This window comes from Diuraphis noxia, unplaced genomic scaffold (assembly GCF_037042655.1).
Source record: "Diuraphis noxia isolate RWA-SAM2 unplaced genomic scaffold, SU_Dnox_SAM2 contig0004, whole genome shotgun sequence".
Lineage (NCBI taxonomy): Eukaryota > Metazoa > Arthropoda > Insecta > Hemiptera > Aphididae > Diuraphis > Diuraphis noxia.
The window spans coordinates 46,327,337-46,349,811 of record NW_028301714.1 but is presented as its reverse complement, the minus strand read 5'-3'; the positions used below and the strand labels follow the sequence as shown (position 1 = coordinate 46,349,811).

Below are 22,475 nucleotides of genomic sequence, written 5' to 3'. Positions count from 1 at the left end.
TAACTCGTATGGTAAGGTGATAACTATAAAAAAAAAAAAATAGATCTCGTTGCTTGATAATTATCATTATTTTGCCATTCGGTCATAGAAATAATATATATTATTATCTACGCGTTCGGTATTTCTTATTTAGAAATTGTTTATGTTGTTGTTTTTACGATTGCGTGATATTTTTGAAAAAAATTATTACAGTAGTAGTCGTAAGTAGTAACTATTAGAATTATTATACTGGTATATAATTAATATATAATCATTTTTTCGAAGACTCGACTGTCTTCTGAATGTTTTGAATAATATAAGCAAATAATATTGATTTCTCGACTTTACAAGGTCAGTACTCGGTTCAAAGAAGTGTATGCATATCAGTGCCTGTCAAATACTCGAACACTTTGTTACTATTTGAACAATGTCTTCAAAACCAATATTGTTAAAGGTTTTATTTTTCATTAATTTGTTTATTACATAGTAGTTTTGTGACTTTCTAATTTCAGGAGAAACCATTTGTTGATATGGAAGGCATTAATATACAAATTGAACCATGCAAGACTTATTTTAGTGACGGATGTGTAGAAACCGCAGGAACTGATGAAACGGATTTACTGAGAGGAGAATCAAAACCTAACTCAAATGAATCTGTTAGTATTATAGTGTTACTAGTGTTAATATAAATATATGAATGATTTTAAACTTTGAATATATAGACTAATAATTGGCCATCATGGTTATTAAAAAAATCAGCAGTAATTGGTTATGGTGCATTGAATACAGTTGATTACCTTGGTGAATCTTTGGCTAATTTTTTTGGAATCACTACACCTAAATATCAGTTTGAAATAAATTACCACAACAACATAATGCAAGAAGTGAGTGTTATTCATTTATAAATGATTCAACATTATTACTATATTATTTATTTATAATTATTTCTAAACCCCTTACCTATTTACATTATCAGTCATGCTATACTCTGTTTTATACTTTAATCTATGAATGACCTCAGACAATGGCTGATTTTTAAGCTAACTAAATTACATTTAAAAGTAACATCATTATTCAAATGTTATTATCATAAATCAAAACTTAATTCATTGTTTGAGCTGGCTGATAACATATTTTAAGTTATTATATGCACAATAACATAGAATCTATACATGATGGAAAAATCCAACTTATTGTATATAAATCTAAATTTTATAAATTAATTCTGAATATCTAATCAATTTCTCACTATTGAAGATGATTATTGCTTACAAAAACGGTACCTATGTAACTAAAAATTAGAATATATAATTGGTTCTCAAATAAAGTGTTGAAATGGAAATAGTAATTTGATTAATTATAACTCAACTCAAACATTAAAATTACGAGTTAGTATGTATTAAATAATACAATTTACTGGGTAATTAATATATAGGCTTACTCTATATCATAGGTGGAAATGTGGGGGGGGCTTAACTCCCCTATATTGTAATAGCCCCTCCAAAATGTTGTCAGTTTTCATGTGAAATGTGATTTTATATGAATATAGATTTATTTAGTTAATTTAGCCCCCCCCCCCCAGAAATTTCTATAGATTTCCGCCTATGCTCAATATCCTTCTGTAAGGCGTAACCTTATCCAAATATTAGTTTAACTGATTAGATTAGAGAAGATTGATTGTTCTAAGATAAATTAATACACTAAATAGTAATTGCTAATATTTTTATGTATACATAGAGTTATTTATTAAAGCAATAATAATTCTTGATTGCATTTAAATTCATATTTTTTTTATTTTGATATATTATTAAATTAAGTTTAAAATTTATTAAATAAATATATTTTTTTAGATGAATGCGGAAAAAATTGCCAATGAAGAAAATATGAAAGGATGGACACAACAGCCTCCAAAATGTATTGTAACAGCAGAACCGTGTTAAATTTACATTTTCCATTACTTATTTGATTTAAAAAAAATACTAATAATTTATTCAATTAAAAATGCATGGTATGATAATATTTGGAAAGTATGTAAATTGTAAAGTTTTCTTTACTCTACATTTTAATATTTATGTATTTTCTGGATCCCTCCAAGAATAGGCACTGAATGGTATAAAATTATTATTTTATTTTTATTATTTATATAAATAAGCCTTGGTGTCTATGGCAATATGTTAAATGTATTAAAATCCACCTAAGCTAACTTTTCTCGTATAATTAAATAATTGTCAATTCATCAATAAATATTTTTGACAAGCAAATCAAAACTCAAAATATTTATTCTTACCACAGAATTTGAAAAATATAAAAGCTCAACAAATATTAATATTGAAAACTTTTAAAATTATTTTTTTAGTAATTTATTATATTTTAATGAATTATTATATTTATATATTATATTTACAAAAATTGATTACCACTTACTTTATGATAATGTTCTAATAATTGTTAACTTTTTCAAATTTTATTTAAGAATACAATTCTTTGAATTATTATACTATTACTTTATTATTAAAAATTATAAGTATTGTTATTAATTACAAAATCTCAGAAGTTAATGTAGAAACCTAAATAAATAATTTTATTTTTTATCAGATGACATTTTATGATTTCATGTTAGTCTTAAACAAATTTGTACTGCTTAATTCATGACTCGTTTATAATAATTGATACATATTACATTTTAATTATCTCAAAATTTCAAATTAAAAGATTTCAAATAATAATAGATCCATACAGCTATTTTTTTAATAGTTATTATTAAGATTTTTAAATCCTTTACATGCCCTTTATTAATTCATATTTGACTTTTGCATTTATTTAAATCATTAACTTCTGAGCCTTATTGTTTACCATTTAAACTATTAACTATATTTTATAAATTAATCTAAGGATATTTTTTCTATAAAATTAAATAAATTTATATTTGTAAAATATACATAAATAAATACTCTAGTTTTTTTATTTTATGTAACATTGTATGCATTTTTATTATAAATTAGTAAAAAAAATTACTCTATTATACAAGAGATTAATTCTGAGTTATGACTATTTTTAATAGTAAAAATTAGTTTTATAGAATGAAAAAACACTATATTCATCATCATTATTTTGTTACCAAAAAGATGTGTCAGTATTGAATTATTTATAAATGGGTTAAGAATTCTTTAAAATATTTTAGTTTTAAGCTTCAATCCACTTTTTCTCAAAACTAAATTTTCAGTTTGACATTCTTATTTTATAGGTGTGAATTATTGTGTTAATCATAGTTTTTATTTATTAGGTATTTCAAAAAATGTATTTTAAATCACTGTTACTTATAGCCATGACATAATTTTTTCATAAATTAAACTTTCTGACTTCTTTTTTGTTTTAAATAAAGCCAAGTCAGAAATATACTTAGAATATAGGGCTTTTGAACTACTTTTGAATTATGTTTTAACTAGAGGACTTGCTTTCTGCACTAGCTGAAGATAATGGAATATTAAAATATTATCCAAAGAGTTTGAAAAATCACCATTAATTGTTTTATAAAATGAAGTAGTTCTATAACAATTAGCAATTTTTCAAATGTTCAACAAATCAAATTGATCATGAGCACAAATGTCTGTAACACTAAAAATAATAGTATCTAGATCCTCTTTTAGATACTGTAATAAGCCATTGCCTATTACATTTTGAATTAAAAATTTTAGTTGAATTAATACAACACACTCTTAGAACTATGATCTGTCCAGTGAGAGAACGAACCGATTCTAGACATCTTCTAGTGTTACTATGCTATTGAAACTATTTTCCCTATCGCAGGGTGTCGTGTGGGATGCACAGAAAAACCAATTTTGTTTGGTCCTTGGCGCCTCGCTGAACAGAGTATTTATGACTTATGTGTTAGACTAAAATTAATTGTAAATTATAATAGACTGATAGAAACAACATAAATAACTCAATATAAATAATATATATTTATTAACAAGTCATTAACACCTACTTATCACAAATATTACAAATATGTTCTTTAAAGACAGTATATAAAAAAAAATTATCAATAGTTCAAATAATTTATAAATAAAACTAATAAAATTAATAAACTTTTTTCCTAACAAAAATAAATATCAATATAAGTTAAAAATTGAAAAATTATTTTATTTTTTTATAATGATATAATATGCGTTAATTTGGTCATAACTCATAGCTGTAATACTTCATCAGTTGCACTTTAAATTAATAGATTTAATAATTAGTCCTTACTCCTTAAAGATAAACAAGTGAAGAATATGAAAATGATAAACAATGCACTTTATTTATAGATTGTTTAAAAGTTATGAGAATAAGGATTTTTTATAATTGCAAAAACTTAATATAAATGAAACATTATGTAAAATAAAATAACAATATTAAAAATTCTTACACATCTAGTTAAATTAAACAGAAAACAAATAAATGATAACATATTTCAAGAAAGTTAAGAAAAATGAACTGTAAATATTAATATTAACTGTAACATTAATATGGCATTTAAAGACAGCCATTAAGTAAAAAATATTGCATTTTCCAACACGCAAAACAGAATTTGTAACAATTAGGTTTTCTTCCACTTGAATAGATTTTTTTTGCTACACATATTTACATATTAATTAATGAGCAATTTTAGTTGGGTTTTATTAAAGCAATACATTCATAAAATTGTTATTATTTGTATGATGTAATATGTAATGAACTAGTGAATATTGTTTTTGATGTAATCTATTGTTAAAGCAAGTTATACACAATTGATCAGCTTTCATCACGTTCAATGAAATCCATTATTTGTTTACTTATTACATCAGTAGCTTTTTGTGATTGTGGTATTAAGAACCTATATACCATCAAATTAATAAAATATAATATACAACATTGTCTAATTTCTGAATAGAATATGAGTAATAGTAGTAATATTTAAGTTAAAATTTCATCAACTGTTCTAAATAGATGACAAATAGTTAACAAAAATATCTAAAAGTTAACTAAATAATAGTTTAAAAAAAAAATAATTCTACATTTTAGATTTTTTATTTACTAAACCAATGAATAATGAGAATTATATTATAAAAAACAATTTAGTTTAAAGTGGTCCAATTTACACCAAAACACTAGAACCAAACAAAAATGATTGGTACTCATATCCGATCATTAAAATCCAACAAAATGAAAATTGTTGAAGATTTCTACCAACAAATTTACAAACAATTAAGTATAGTTAATATAGATCATGTCTCAAAAGTATGCAACAACTTTTAGCAGTAAAAATAAGTTTGGTAATTACTGCTTTAAAGGTATAGATATTTTTTAAATCCAACATTTTTGTTTTGATCTTTAATGTAATTAAAAAAAATTGTAACTTGGTATCTACACTAGATACTTGAAATACAGGGATAATGAATATATGAATGTTATATTTGATGTAACTAATATAACTTTTAGATGTTCTTCAATTTAATTTTTTTTATTAGTTGAATTTGAAGTTAAATAAATTTATTTATCCTTATTAGGTGGGAGTAGGAACTTGATTTAGATATGTAGGTTAAATTTGTACGAGATATAGATAACAGACCTTGTATGAGATGTTCTTAACAAATAGAAAATAATTGTTTTACAAAATGCCATTAATCATTGTACAACATACACTATAAAAAAATGAATCTTTAAAATATTAAAATATGTATATAAAGTATTAAATAAATTATTACTACTATTACTCTATTTTTTTTCATATTGTACATATAAAAACTCAATACACAAAATATTAATAATAACCTGTCTATATCCTTTTCTGCTCCAGAATATTCAAAAATAATCAAATCCGGTCGTTTTTTGCGACATTTAATATTCAAAATAGTTCCCAATGAATGATTTACCAATGAACAAATTTTACTAGGATCTTTTGATTCTACTTCGACTATTATAAGGTTATTTTTTGTCAACACCAATTTTCTAATGATAAAAAATATAAAAGCATCATATCAAACTCTAGTTAAATTCAACAAAGAATCGCTACACAGTATAACAAATAATAATTATTATATTACCCTGGAATTAATGTTCCATCATTTCTGATATGCTGGCAATCAAATGATGCAATTACATTGGATTTATTTAATAGCATTGACAAATTATTATTATGAGCTCCATCATACAATTCATCTATTTAAAATTTAAACTAGGTTAATTAATAATAAAATTGTAATTGCATTTTTAAATACCTTCTGATTCTTGATTATTATCATCTTCGTCTATAGCAAAAACTGGCGCCATATTTCTGTATCTTTTGCTACCTCCATTTGTTTTTTCATTCTTTGTACTATTGTTATTACTTGATAAAAAATCCATTAATTTACCTTTGACTTCAAATGATTTTGATCTCATTGCCACACTAAGATTTACATATTTAATCATATATTTTTATATGTACATTAATATTTTGAATAATACTTACCCAAGCTTAGAAAACAATTCATTAGTTGAATTTGTATGAGTTAATCGTTCTTTATTTTTATGTGGACTACATAGACACTGTGAACATCTATTACGATCATGATCACTCAGGCCATCAATATTGTTTTTTTCAAAATAGTCATGAAGTGCTATTAGAATGGAAATGATGAGGGTTATTAATAAAATTAAATAATAATAATTTTTTGTATTAATACAACTAATTAATTTAGAAAAATACAAACCTTGATAGCCACCATTTAACATGGAAACATAGAGTGAATGTTTTTGTAGAAAAGCTGAAACAACCATATGAGTGTTTTGGTTAGCATCTAAACCACTACCACAACCTGAAAAACACCAATGTTCTCCTCCCCCTGAACGGCCCTCAACAAAGCTCTGCTTTTGACATGATAATAACCCTTCAACCGCAATCCAAAAAGAATCAGGATCTTCTAAAAGCTTTAAAAAGCAAAATACAAATTAAAGTTTAAACATTATTTTTAAAATTAAATCTTATACCTTATATGAAAATCTTACAGCAAAAACAGACAAGTCCATGTTTTATGGAATAATGCCTATAAGTGAGTGCAACAACTAGATTTAAGTAGTTTTTATATTAAATACTTAGTTGATTTGCTATTTTTGATGCAAGAATGATCATATTTTTGTATAGTAAATAAATATATTATATAGAATGCATTTATTCTACAGCTTGATTATTTCAAAATATAGTGTCTAGAAAATCGATCCTCTGATCAAATTGGGACAGGGAAAACTGTAATATGTTCATACATACATAATAATATTATATGATATATTGATGTTTATTATTCATTATTATTAATACTGAATTACTATACTATTAATTTCTTTTATAAAACTATATGTCTTCATGATGAATACATGTAAAAGTGCTAAAATGCTTATTGTTATTCGGCTACATAAATAGTATTTTGGATAATAGTGAGTTCTACTGTAATACAAATAATTTTGAAAAAAAATATATAATTGTGAAGAGGAGACAAAATTAGTCAATGTTGAGTGAAGTTCATTACATATTATATGAATTGTATAATATAGAACATAGATAAATCAATGGTGTCCAAACGTGTCCAGTATCTTTCATAGGATTCAAAATTGTAAGTAAAATTTTCAAATCATTTAGGTGTACTAGTCTGGCTTTTGCAGCAAGCTTTTCATATAGTAAATAAAAACATTAATAACAGCGCATACTAAAGTACTATCCAATGGAAAGGCAATAGGCAAATGTCCAGCATTGTATTGTTCAGCGGGTCGGCAATCCATAACGAAAAATTTCAAGCTGTTTGTCACTGTTTTGTTTGTATGAGATACTAATTCAGTTACACTGATTGGAAGGCATAACATTTGTGAAATTCCTTTATCTTGCAGCTTTGGGTCAAAAATATAACCAGCAACATCCTAAAAATCATCCCAAATATTAAACATTACGTATCACAAATATTTAATTACATACTTTTATAAAAGATGAAGGTGTTTGTTTATCATAATATTCTGCCAAAGACCAAAAATCACTTATATCATCTATAGCCAATTGCGATGGCAAATTCCCAAGAATTTCAATCAGTTGTGTTTTGGGTTGATGTTTTAATGAAAATATATGATCCCTGATAAAATATTTAAAACTGTAGACTTAGCAAATATTTGATATAAAAATATTTACCTTGCATTAATGATGAATACTAAAGCCAAGAAAAATATAAAAAACCTGTCCTTTTTTGCTAAGTATAAATCCCAAATAGTTAAAATTACTTCTAAAGAACATGTTTCCGAAAATAAAGTCTGTATCTAAATAACAAAAAAAAATTAAAATTTGTAGTTATTGAGCACTATTATATTATTCTGGTAGATTAACAGATACCCATGAGTCACTATAAAGTTCTGGTCCCAATTTCAAAGAATCTAGTAAGTTACACAATTCTGGATCATGATATAATAATAATATCCTTATTAAATGGTAACAGTCTTGATGTTTAGCTAAGTACTCTTCATCAATCGCACGGAACATGGTATAAGTATCAATTCGTGGTAGTTTTAATGATATAATTGGCCGAATTATTGATGACCATCTCTTACTTATATCATATGTATCTGTATTATATATTTTACACATTGTTAGCAATATAGCTTCAGTGTCTGACAAACAGTTTAATTTTTCATCTTCATCTTCAATTTCTAAAGAAGCTAAATATATTTAAGAAAAAATATATTAAAATATATTTAATGCTTCCGTAACATTAGTTTATTCACAAACCAATTAACATTTGACAGTCAACCTCTAACTGTTCTATGTTTTTTATAATTGGTCTCTCATCTAACAAAGTTTGAATAGTATCATCATCACGAGTCAGTAACTGACGCCACATCTGACCCCTACATTCATTAGCAATTACAGTAAAATGCTCTGATTCGTCACTAAGTGGGGATTCATCTTTTTCACAAAGTGCTTTTTCTAACGCTTTCATCCTACATATAGATAAATCATCATTATCATATTATTAGCTAATATAACATTATGAATCTTGTGAATACATACCATCCTTCGTCTTCTTCTTCAGACATCTTAAATCCTATTTATCTAGACTAGCAAATAATGTATTGAATAAATTTGAGAAGAAAACATAGCTGTTATATTGTTAACTTACAGTACTTTAATAATTAATGATCAAATACCTTCATATAACAAATATACTTCAGCACTAGAGATTTATCATAAAATCAAGTTAAGCATGATCTGAAAACATTTAAAAGTAAAAAAACAATTATAATAGAACTAATAGAAGTGCGTTTTTCTGAAATGTAATATTATTTATTACAGTACAACAGTTAAATAATGTTATCTAATATGTATTTAATATTTATCATTATTTTTTAGTTACATGATAAGTCTTTTATCAGCACCTATTTGTCTAAATGTAATTATAGGTATTAGGTTGGCATTAATGTACAAAATAAATAGTAAAAAATTACAAAATATAAACAAGATTACTTTTTAGTTATTATGATAATCCGCATAACTTACTAGTTACTAGCAATTAGCATAGGTACGGCTATAGAATATAGATAGAATCTATACTCGTGGCATAAATAAGCTTTAGAAATTTAGAATATTCTATGTAGGCATGTAGCATAGGATAGAGATAATAACTATATTCTATTAAATGGTAAATGCCAAGTAGATACCTAATACAATAATTAAAAATGTGCACTGTGAGTCTTCAAATACTTTTTGGCAGTTACATAGTACCTATATAAATATATAATAAGCAACTCGATTATTTTTTCAAAATGAAAACCCGGGATAGGCATTCCAACGAATATTACATAATATCTATTGTTTGAAATCAAAATTAATAGCTATCGCTTACAGTGATAACTGATAAGTTTCTGACTAAAATAATTAAATTTAAATAAATTACGAAGTAATGGTATACGGATGCATTTAAATTTTAATTGAATAATAGATGCTGATCAGTGATCTGAAAATGTTGAACTACATGAAGGTCGGGAATTTTACTGACACGATGACAATATGACAATATGACAATAGCATTTATTTGACATTAGTCAATACACAATAATTAGTGCATTGTGCATACCTATTGGCAATTACCACTGATTATAAATAAGTGTTAAAAATACTATATAGGTACATATATATAATAATTATATATATATATATATATGATATATCAATCAATGCTATTACCTACGCGTCAACCACATTATAACAAGTTAAAATCACAAGACGTAAAAACAAACTTAAATCCATAGGTGGTGAAGTAGTTTAGTAGTAAACTAAGTAGGTATAAAATATATAATAGTATAAAACATACAATATTTATAGTATGAAATGCCTATATTATAGGCTAAAAGGAATATATATATATATATATTATATAGTACAGAGAATACGTGATAATCAGGGGGGTGTAGGGTGTATAGTGTATACTCAAAACAGTCAAAACAATATAAAAAAAAAAATGAATATACATCTACGCGAAAAAAAAATTCATTTTATAATATTACTATAGGTACAAGTGTACAACTTTACTGTGGGCATATATTGAAAATACGGTGTATATACGATGAATGATGATAAATAGCAATGGGGATATTATTTTATTAATTGTACTTGAAGATTTAAAATTCTTTTGTATAAAATTAAAAATAATATTTTATGCATGATTTTACAATAAGGTAGTTATCATTTATTAGGTCGTATCTCGTATACACATATTATAATCACATATATAAGTCTACCGACTAAGACCGTGGACCGTGGTATAATTAATCCACGAAAGATACAATAGCTATAATATTATACATTCAAATATCCCACACTATTATTATTACATACAATGTTTTATTTTAGATTTCATATTTTAGATTCTGAGCGGAGCGATAAATGTATTGATTTTACCATGATGTGTGTTATTTTTGTTTTGTGTGTGTGTGTCTGTCATCACGTTTTGAGGCAGTAAAAGTGCTTAGAATTTTGACTTCAGTACCTCGTTCGATCAGAAAGTGAATCTAGTTAGTACTTAGGGGGGTCAAAAGTAGAAAAACAAACTAAAAATTAAGGGAAAAACGGGAAATTTTACGCTCAATCAGTTTTCGACAAAATCGATTTTGGTTTTTGATGTAACTTTAAAACAAATGACCATGAAAAAAATAGATACATGAAATTTTCACCGAATGTTTATATAAGTTGAACTATTCATAGGTATTTGCAATTTTCGATCATTATTAGTTTTTTTTTAAATTAATATCGATAAAAATTTATTTGTTAGGCAGAAAAGCTTAAAAATTTAATACAAGGCCCTTAACATATTGTTACAATAGCAGTTGAAAAATAAAATAAATTCATAGTCACAATTTTTTTTTATAAGCATTCAAAGTTTGAATTTTGACAAAATACGTAAAATCACAAAAATTCGCAAATTATTTTAAGCTAGAAATTCATAAAAAATTTTCTTTTTAAATCTAAGATTTAAAAATTTACAAGACATACAAGTTTCCTTACAAGTTTTTCAATCTTTATCACAAATAAAAAGTCCGCCGGAAATTCAAATTAAATTTTTATATGAGCATTTGAAATTTAAATTTTTACAACATTGGATTTTCACTGAATTTCACATTTAGCGATTTTCTTATTTTGGTGTAACTCTAAAACAAATGACCGCAGATACTTGACATTTTCACTGAGTGTTTATATATTCATTTTATATATTTTATAAAATTTTATAACATTTTCAAAATATTTTGATTTGTTTTGAGCTGTTTACTGATATTTTAATTTTTCAACTTTTTTAGTTTTTTTTTCTATAAATATCGATAAAAAATTATTTCTTGGGTAGAAAAGCTTGAAAATTTAATACAAGGCTTCTAAAACATTTTAACAATAGCAGTTAAAAAATATTAAAAATACATAGGCACGATTTTTTTTTATAAGCATTCAAAGTTTGAATTTTGACAAAATACGTAAAAATTCGCAAATTATTTTACGCTAGAAATTCATAAAAAAATTTCCTTTTATATCCAAGATTTGAAAATTTAATACAAGGCTCCTAAAATATTTTTAAAATAGCAGTTGAAAAATAAAAGAAATACATAGTCACAATTTTTTTTTCAAGCAACCAAATTTTAATTTTGACAACATACGTAAAAATCACGAAAATTCGCAAATTATTTTAAGCTAGAAAATTCATAAAAAAGTTTTATTTTAAATCTAAGATTTGAAAAATTTTAATAATCTATAATATATCCTAGACAGATAAACCGTCTTCGCTCAGAATCGTTTTTCGCATACAATGATATAATATCATTGGATTCAAATTTAATTCCATATATTACAGTAACCCACTTATTGTAACCTACTGTACACTGTACAGCAGAGTGACATCCACTTTCCCGTTTTTTTTTTGTTTTTTTTTTTTTTATTATTATTGAATAAAACCTCGATGATTATAGTCATATTAGCTGAATTGCATTTTAACTAAATCTACACTGGGAACATACTATGCATATTACAAGGGGTTGATTAAATTAGACTTATCACTTAGATGTTATCATGCATTTTAATTTTTAATTTGTCCGAGTCCGAGGGAGGGTTTCTGACAGCTTATTCATGCTTATCATCTCTGTTTCGAATATAAATAATACAATACCATTCGATAGACATGTACGATATTTCATTATGTTAGGTATATCGTATTTTAAGTTATTATTTACATAATATGATAGTAGAAAAGTTTGACCATCCCATATATATAACTGAAGAAAAAAAACAAATCGCATTGATCGCATGCTAATTTCTAGATACATTTTTATCTTGATATAACTCTTGCATAACTTTATATGAAAACAGCACATTTTAGTGTAAAAATAGCTTTATTTTTTAGAAAATATGTTTCGATCATCACATTGATGAGCTAAATAATTACGGTAGGTATACCTACCTCAGTATTACAATTTTATATTTTTCTAGGAAGTCGAACAAATTGAATTACAATACAAATCATTATGACTACTAAAATGTAATTGAAAAATAGAAAGATTTAAAATAGGTATCTTCCATTATAGATGATTTTTAATATCTTGGATAAATATAAAAGTGATTGTTTGATTTTTAGAATTTCTCCGGGATTGGTAAATTGAGTCCCAAATGACCCTAATTCGGTAAATTGAGTCTCAGGGAAAAACGATTTATATGTATTTAAAATTTAAAAATATGCACTATAACATTTTTATTTGTGATTAGTGGACATTCATTGACTGCATGCATACATGATTTTGAAAATAGCGACATGCATTTTTATTAATTATATAATTATTTTTTTCCCCAACGATAAAATAACGATACACACTTAACAATACCAAAGCACTCACAGTCAATAAAAGTCGATAACTTTGTAACATCGTACCTTCGATAAGGAACAAAACCTAAGGGAGCAAATGACCAAATACGCCAGTAATGTTATTATTACTCGATTTGAGTTTATTAAATCAATATCAATGAAGTTTTTACCAAGTACATAATATAGGTATATATATATATAATATAATATATAAAATATAATAATAATTTTTAACGATAATAATTTTTTTACAATGTAAGTTTGATCAAAATTCGCAGGTTATGCTCAAGGTTTATAGAATATTTATAGTCATTGGGTTATGCATCTGCATGACAGGCGAAACCCGTGGACACGCCTATGACGTCATTGAACAGGCACCATCATATTGTAGTATCAATCTATTATATAAAATTCTCGTGTCACAGTGTTAGTATCTTCCCTAAAGGCTCGATCAATTCGGATGAAATTGTTTTTGTATATATTATGGTAGGGTCAGTAGGGATGAAAATAGGCTGTAAAATATATTCCACCTTCCTACTATCATCCGGGGATGGGCTCAAACAGGGATTTTAAGATTTTTGGTGAGTTTTTGTTTATAAATGGTTACTATTGGTTATACGAGAAATAATTGGTAGAAACTAGTATTTATTTATTATTGCAGGTTGTTATTGGTTATTCGGGTGGATCACTAGATCTGCAGGTATATACAACCAGAAGCGAAACCAGTGCCGAATTTAATCATTGTGCAGCTTTAAGCACCAAACACATTACGACCTTTTAATATAAATATTTTTCTAGTTTAAAATTTTATTAAAGCGTACAATTATAATAGTTTCCATTATTACTTAAAATAAAACATTTTAAAAATTATTTGCCGCCCTTGAGAAATTGCCACCTTAAACACTAATTTAGAATGTTAACTGGGAAATACAACACTGAACACACACTAACTTGTAACAAATTATAATTAATGGTAAATTAACAATTTAAATATAAAACAATTATATCTATTAAAACTTACCACCAATTGATCGATTCTGTGTATTGAAATGGTGGTAAATACAATTTTTATATGAAAGGAAAAAAATTGAGGGGGGGTCAGAACCTTAGAACCCTACCTCTATGTACGCCACTAGATACAACTGTCAAATAGAATTTTTGAACATTGTCTACCAAAGTAAATAGCACTTACTGGCTTATACTGCAGCGAGCTACACCTAAAAGGAGTTGAACAATCCTAATTTTTAAGAGTTCCTACTTTTTACACGTAACAAAGTCCACGGGATCTGCAGCTAGTACTAATAATATAATAATATATTAGGTACCTTTTTTTTTATCGAGACAAAACTAGGACCGGATGATGGGAGCTGTTTAGCACAATACTTCCACCTATTTATTAGGTGAAGACACTACACCCGCATCTGTTGTCTCTATCTTACAAGTGTGAAATGTGACAAATTTTACGTTCACAATAACACATTTTATTCTGTAATTTCTAAAATTAGAATGAGATAGGTCTGTTGTAAAATTTAACGGTAAGTATTATTTATAAGTTTTATCTAGACACTAGGCTCGAGAGAATCTTATATAGGATTTGTCCAATATTTTAATTTTAAACCGAGTTATAGCCTTAAATAGGTATATTTTAATATTGTAAATTATATTTGTAGATCATAAAATACTCATAATGTGCTTTAAAATAAAAAATATATAAAATGTATATGTCCTAAATTTATTTATTTATTTACATCTAAAAATAGAAATGTATACATACATGTAAATTAATACAAATATTTATACTAAATATAATACTTTTAATAATAAAATAATAATAATACCTTTACATTTTATAATAGATCATTTCACTCTAATTTTAGAAATTACAGAGTAAAGTTTATTATTATTGTGGACGTAAAATTGTCCATGGTGTATCTTTTTTTAAGACAGAGACAACACAAGCGGGTGTGGTCTTGATAGTTTAAATTACTTACAGACGATGATATTCAACTGACCTTACTGACCTCGATAGCAAAACATTCTATCAATATCCTCATGTATCTACAAACAGTACATTCAGTAATACAAACTATACTATATAAATATAATATATATTATATATTAGGAATCTACTATTAGGTTTTGGTATATTAATTTATATACATTACAGATACCTAGTAGGTACAATATTATGTAGATGTAGGTAGTAGGTATAGTATATTTTAAATATATTCGATTTAGTATACTATATAATGTTTATAATTTAAATTTCAGATTTTGGATTTAATAAAAATTAACTTCAAAGCTGAAGTACCAAGTACCTATAGTATATTGCAAATAGTATGTATATATTTATATATATAAAAATACAATGGTTATCTTATTATCTATTACAAACAACAATTTTTATACAACTAATAAGTTTAAGAAAATATGAAAATATGAAGAAAAAAAACATATATTTTAAAGTTAAAAACCCTGCAACTATTGGTAGGTACCTAAGTAAAGTTGACAGTATAGGTAAGGTACTCACATATTATTATGGCGGTGATATTCAACGTGTAACAATAAAATATATCATGGTCATTGGTCAACTGCAGTATACAATAAAAAAAATATATAATTTCATTATAAATAAAATAGACTATTTGAAACCACAGTAATAACCAATATGAATCTAAAATCTAAATTTATTTACACTTGCAAAAATTGTTCATCTATAAAAATATTAAATTTAGACAAGAAACACAATTAATACGAACAAATGATTAATTATTGTTTGCATGTTAATATTATGTTTTGTATTCATTAACATTTTTGTATTTCACATTTGTAGAGCCGTTCATAATACCTATTACCTACACGTATCACATTCAATGATGTCAAGTGTTAACTGATTATATTTTACAATAAAAATAATTTAATGCATTCAAATTATAAGTAATAAAAGCATTGCATGATATGATACCATAGAAAAAATACAATAACTTAATAACCAGATTACTACTGCGTTATATAGGTGGTATTACAGTATATTACACTGTAGTTTTAATATTTGAACTAGATTATATGGTTGATTTTATTTTAAAATTTAGAATTAAAATTGATAGATATAATTGGATGTTTCAGAAATGGAGCATGATGTTAATATATGTACCTTAATAACAAATTTGAGAGAAACCAATACATATCATAGTTTTTAAGTTTTAACTATTTCTTATAGGTATTTTTTTTTTTTTATACGCCAAACGTCAAATCGTTTAATACCTATATAATATATATGCAAACGAATAATCGATAACGTCTTAATATATATTTCCAGTAATTACCTGATAAAGTGTCATACAAATTAGTGGAGTGAGACTAAAAAAAAAAATTTATTATAAGTCACTAGGAGATACATCGCGATCACAATTATTTCCCATATTATAAGCGTGCCTAAGTTTGATAATTTGTCTTTGTATTGTCGTTACTTTTTAGTTAAGTTTAGTTAAGATAAAAAGGTGATAAAAATGCTGAATGTTAAACCATCGTTTTCTTGAAGATCTTGTAAGTTTAGTTCCTATAAAAAAAAAAAATCGTAATCATGTTTTTAAGGGAATAATTGTGTTGAAATAACATGTTTTAGAGCATATTTTTTGGTAATTTTTATGGAATTTTAATTCAGACCCTAATAATAACTTAAATTTTAACCTAAAAAGGATTAGAAAAGATTTCAATTAGCCTGTTAAGTATTTCGTTCAAATCAATGCACTGGCTGTAGGTGACATATTATACCAACTACCAGGTTTTATAATAAATTATCTAGTCATGTAACTGTAAAACTCGCTCTTTTAACTAGATAGTACATTATCATAACCGACATAACCGACATAACCAGGGAAATATTTTCCGATGGTATATTAGTGGAAAGTTGCAATTATCAGATGCAAGATACGATGTGACGTTTACGGTTGGTATATCCAATATTCCAATCCATATAATGACAAAACTAAGTAAACATGTATAACCCATAAAGATAACTATGAGACTATTTTATTTACAAGTTACAACTATATACAGGGTGTTTAACAATTTGAGAACACTTTACATGTTTTACGCTAAACTACAGGATGTAACAGAAAAACCTGAGAAATGAAAACATTTTTGTTTTACAAGTATCTACCTACATTATTAGTAGTAGGTACCTATGTTATATTAATAACAAAAATAATAAACTATTTATTTTATTAAATTAGACAAATTGTATGTTAGAGAGTTTATTTAAGTCAATTTGTTTATTTTTTACAATTTTTGGAAATATTGGTATTTTTTTGGAGTAAATTAATTTAAAACGTAAGAACTGATTACAAACCACTATTTTTTTGATAAATTCTTGACAAAAAAGAATGTTTCATAAACTTTCAATATCTATACATAAAATTTGCATAATTTTTGTCAAACTTTGATAAAATATTTAAAAAAGTCTAAGCCAGTCTCAATATATTTATTTATAATCAATATTTCATTTTTATAACCAACTATAGATCATAGTTCTATTAATTAGCACTATTCCTGAAAATGTAATATGTTTTATGATTTCATGAGCGTAAACCAATTCAAAAATCCAAATTAGTAAGATTATATTCAAATTTTCTGTATATTATTTTCTGTTTAAAAGGTCTGTTGATTGTTAAGAGTTAATTATAATAATAAAAAAAATATATTATAATTATTGTACCTATGTGTACATTTATTTTTATTAGCTATTAATATATTCATTTTTAAGATATAATACAATTTTTCTCTCTATTATCATGATCTCCACGATGGCCGGCCGCCTCTCCATTTTTTTTAAAAATTAATCTTATAATATGGACAATATAGTTTTAAAATTGTTTAAAAGAGACAATTTCCCCATGTAATATTTTTTATATGACACTGTTAAGTAAGAGGTATGAATTATAAGCCCAGTGTTCATTGTTCAAGAATACAGGGTGTCCCACAGAGATCTGACATTCTGACAAATGAAATAACTTTTGTTCTATAATCAATATTTTAAAAAAATTTCTTTTAAATATAATTCATAGATACTTGCGCTACATTTTTTATTTTTTAATACTGAAAATAAAAAACTTAAAAATTGATAAAAAAATTTTTCGAAATATTCAATATAGCCAATTTGTAAATCTGATTTTTAGAAAAATGTATATAGTAAAAACACTTATTTAAGTCAAATGGCTGATTTTTACAATTATTTTAAATTTCAATATTTTCGTTTAGTAAATTACGATCTAGTTTATGTCAGAAACCTTGTAATTTCAAATAGTAATAAAGTATTTTTTAAATATTTTATAAGAACATTTTTAAATAAGTGCATGTTAAAATCTAATTATTTTTTTATATCGTATTTATTTTAATAATATGTGATATTGTGATGTATAAACTATAAATTACTATAATTTACCTAACGAAAATATTGATATTTAAAAATTTTTTAAAAAATCAGCCTTTTGACTTAAATAAGTGTTTTTACCACATACATTTTTCTAAAAATCAGATTTACAAATTGGCTATATTGAATATTCCGAAAACATTTTTTATCAATTTTTAAGTTTTTTATTTTCAGTATTAAAAAATAAAAAATGTATTCTAAAATTAATGTAGTGCAAGTGTCTATGGATTATATTTAAAAGAAATTTTTAAAAAATATTGATTAGAACAAAAGTTATTTCATTTGCCAGAATGTCAAATTTCTTTGGGACACCCTTTATATGCTCGTAGGTGGGTGAGTGCAGGTCATAGAAAAATATATTACTTGCCTCTAAAATTCATTAGTTCGCCACGCCACTGATGATCTCCATAATCTATATGGTCTGAGGACCATGTATCTGAGGACAATGACGCATATAACATAAATCTAATTGACATTTTAAAAGCAAAAAAAAATATAGATGTTTAGGTAGGAAACATTACTCTAAAGAAACTGCGGTAAAACATTGAAAATTACTGTACACAGGATTGGATAATATTGTATTACTAAGTAATAATATGAGTAATACCTATTTAGCTATTTTATGCATAAATAAATACCAGTTATGCTAACAAGTTACAACTGTTCCTGTGCCCTGTAGTACAAGCGTAAAACCTCTATAAAGTTAATAAAATTATAATAGTTTATGAACTTTAAGGTTTTTAAAAAATCTGGACCATTGATTACTTAACTTTTTTTTCCATTCCAGCACATTGTTATTATTTATTATTATTTTTTTTTATTGTTACAGCATCAACATCATAATTATTAGCTTAATTATTATCTATTATAGGTAAGTCACGGTACACTTTATATAAAATATAGATTAGATGATTTCATCTATTTTGTATAGATAAACATTGACTATTTTCCGAAAATAAGCACTATTATTAGGACCACGATCAGTCAAATCACATACATCAGGACTCAGGAGTCGCCAATTAATATTTTTGAAGGAACTTTAATGTAGTAAATTAAAGAATATATCAGTGTTGGAAAAGTTTCAACTTTCCAGGAACTCGTTCCCGTTCCTCGTTCCTGTTGTAAAAAGGAACGCGTGGCCGCGCGGGTTAGGTTATTGTCAATAAATACTTATATAACGTTTTTAATAGTTCATCAAAATATATTGCTGTATTAATTATTTACAGGGACGGCATCAAGGAAGGGTGGGTGATTGCCTTCATCCCAGGATCAGTTCTCACCCTTCTCTTGATCCCCAAAAATTTCCAACTTTGGGGAATTTTTGTCCCGGTATCCCGGTCGTCCAGTCCGCCACTGATGGTATTACTATATTATTATATATGTATTACACATTTTTACTAATTTCTAATAATATATTTTTTAATTAAAAATAAAAAAAACAGCAAAACCAATATTGGTCAATTATAGTGGTAGTCCTAAGTCTGAAAAATGAGAAGGAAAATATGGATTTTTCAAAAAAAGCCTTGGACGTAATTATTACTTATAAATAAAAAAATATTTGGGTACCTAGGTAATAAAAATTATACCCAGGCCGCAATTTACATAAAAAATTAAAAATGTGCCTCAGTTTACAGCGACCCATTAAAATAACCAACTTTTTATCGTTTTTTTTAACGGATACCTACTAACAGTATAATCTATAGATTAGCTGACCCATTAACCTCCCACCTAAATATATAACTGTTGTTATATTGTCTGTTGAGAGTCTGAGTGACTGAGTCATACACTTTCACCAATCGGCAATCGTATTTTAGTAAATATTAAATAATATAATATATTTAAATATTACTGTTTTTTAAATTTATCTAATGTAACATTAAAATACATTCATACATTATACAAAGTAAATATAATTTATACAAAGTGATTATTAATATACCACTACATTTTTGTATTTTCAAAAAAATAAATACATAATTTTACACAGTTTGAAAAAGTAGGTATCAACGAATTTCAGTCAAGTTATAATATTGATATTTTTTGACTTTTTAAATAAACTATTTGTATTTAACCTTTTTATCTGATTATCATCTGAGCAATGAATACGTGTTGGTTTTACAAGGATGGGTATTTTACAAAATGAATAATAACAAAATTATATTTTTTTTTGTGTGTGTATAATACATAGGTGATAGGTACAATATACAAAATAAATAATCGAAATAATTCTTCGATTTTCAACTTTAGTATCTTTTCTGGTGGGAAAGTGAAACTATTTGCAATTTGGCGCGTTTGGAAAATAAAATTTTCAGTAGCTTTCAAAACCGCTGAGAAAACCAAAACGAAAAGGGAAAACGATTTAAATCTGTTTTTGAAAAAATCAATTTTGGTTTTTAGTTTAGCTCTAAAAAAATATACATTGAACTCAGCTGAATTTTTATACTAGATTTTTTTTACACCACACGATCTTCAAAATACTTTGACTCATGTTGAGCAATTTATAAGCGTATGAAACTTTCGATTTTTATGGTCGTCTGAAGTATATATTTTAACAAATTGTAAACATCATAATATGGTAATCAATATATTATGGTTTTAAAGTAAGTATAATGAATTGTTCTTTGTTGTAAACAATTAATGATTAAAGCAAAAACATAAAAGTTAGTATTTCTATTTTCTAGTAGGTAAATACATTGCATAAAACAATATAACATCTGCACATATACCTACCTAAAAATATTATTGTTTATTATGATTTATTATAATATATTATATAGTTTTAAGTTTATAATAACTGTTATATAGATGTGACATAATATTTCATCCATAACATTTATTAATATTATATTCTCGCTTACCTACATATTGCGAACGGCGAACATTATACTCGAATGGATTGAATTAGAGTTTGACGTTTCTGTTTCGATGCACAGTGAAGGGTCGCCGTAACGTTTAATAAAAAATATAAATCAATATATTAAATTGTAGGTAGTTATAGGACGTAAGATTATAGGTTTCTATATAGGCTATGGTATAGTGGTACTGTGGTAACGTGTTCATGTGTGTGAATGTTTAATTAATTAATTTTCATGTGACCAGAGTAAACACTAAACGGTGTCGTAGTCGTCGTACCACTCGTATAAGTCTTATGCCACTTATCGTGCCGTACAAATAATGACGTTTCGATAACATTAAAATAATAATAATAGTATAAAAAATTAAATTCAAAGGCTCTTCGTTACGGCATCACAGCGCAAGTCAACTACCGCTGCATTGCCGCATTGGAATAATGTTGCTGTGACGTACTGACGTGAGACGTGACCACGTCGATCAACGTCGTCAAACGTCCCGCCAAAAGTGCTTAGCGGAAAGCAAGTGCACGACTGTGTCGTCACGTCTCGTCTGTAGTGGTCAGTGGCAGTGGGTATTCACTATTCCGGTCTTGGTACTAATTGGTAGGACATGTTAATGCCGCGTCCCAACACTGCAATATTATTGTTCTGTGATCGAACAGACAGCCCAACGACAACGACCGTTAGGTTGGCTGCACTGCAGATCCACCGCGATCGGGAGACGTACGTGCGCCCCACAGGATCAAGCGTACACGGTGAACAACTACTTTATCCGTGCGGCACGTGGTGGGGGTTGCGGTGCGCGGAAGGGAAGGCAGGAGGAAGAGTGGAGGAACGAACGTT

At 26.1% G+C, this 22,475-nt stretch overlaps 2 protein-coding genes across 10 annotated transcripts; one reads left to right on the top strand and one right to left on the bottom strand.

Moving 5' to 3' along the window:
• The first annotated feature begins 48 nt into the window (after positions 1 to 48).
• On the top strand, positions 49 to 2,948 carry LOC107171146 (uncharacterized). Of its 2 annotated transcripts, XM_015521376.2 has the most exons (5): positions 49 to 200; positions 331 to 433; positions 492 to 635; positions 702 to 863; positions 1,830 to 2,948. In XM_015521376.2, exons 2-5 carry the CDS (start codon positions 407 to 409, stop codon positions 1,917 to 1,919), a joined length of 423 nt encoding a protein of 140 aa, XP_015376862.1. In that variant the 5' UTR covers positions 49 to 200; positions 331 to 406; the 3' UTR covers positions 1,920 to 2,948. The 2 variants fall into 2 exon arrangements, with proteins under 2 accessions (XP_015376862.1, XP_015376863.1); XM_015521377.2 differs by lacking the exon at positions 331 to 433 and having other exon boundaries at positions 190 to 330.
• A 970-nt stretch (positions 2,949 to 3,918) lies between these two features.
• Positions 3,919 to 22,125, bottom strand: TBC1D23 (TBC1 domain family member 23). 8 transcript variants are annotated; one of them, XM_089227907.1, is made up of 15 exons: positions 15,880 to 16,192; positions 15,362 to 15,407; positions 9,135 to 9,223; positions 9,026 to 9,072; positions 8,744 to 8,955; positions 8,351 to 8,673; positions 8,153 to 8,277; positions 7,946 to 8,096; positions 7,684 to 7,890; positions 6,693 to 6,909; positions 6,452 to 6,599; positions 6,219 to 6,388; positions 6,045 to 6,159; positions 5,773 to 5,949; positions 3,919 to 4,834 (listed from the first exon to the last, which is right to left on the bottom strand). In XM_089227907.1, the coding sequence occupies exons 4-15, from the start codon at positions 9,049 to 9,051 to the stop codon at positions 4,753 to 4,755; spliced, it is 1,953 nt and encodes a 650-aa protein (XP_089084033.1). In that variant the 5' UTR covers positions 9,052 to 9,072; positions 9,135 to 9,223; positions 15,362 to 15,407; positions 15,880 to 16,192; the 3' UTR covers positions 3,919 to 4,752. The 8 variants fall into 8 exon arrangements, with proteins under 8 accessions (XP_089084033.1, XP_015376869.1, XP_089084034.1 ...); XM_015521383.2 differs by having other exon boundaries at positions 9,163 to 9,223; XM_089227908.1 differs by lacking the exons at positions 15,362 to 15,407; positions 15,880 to 16,192 and adding an exon at positions 21,639 to 22,125.
• Positions 22,126 to 22,475: the final 350 nt, after the last annotated feature.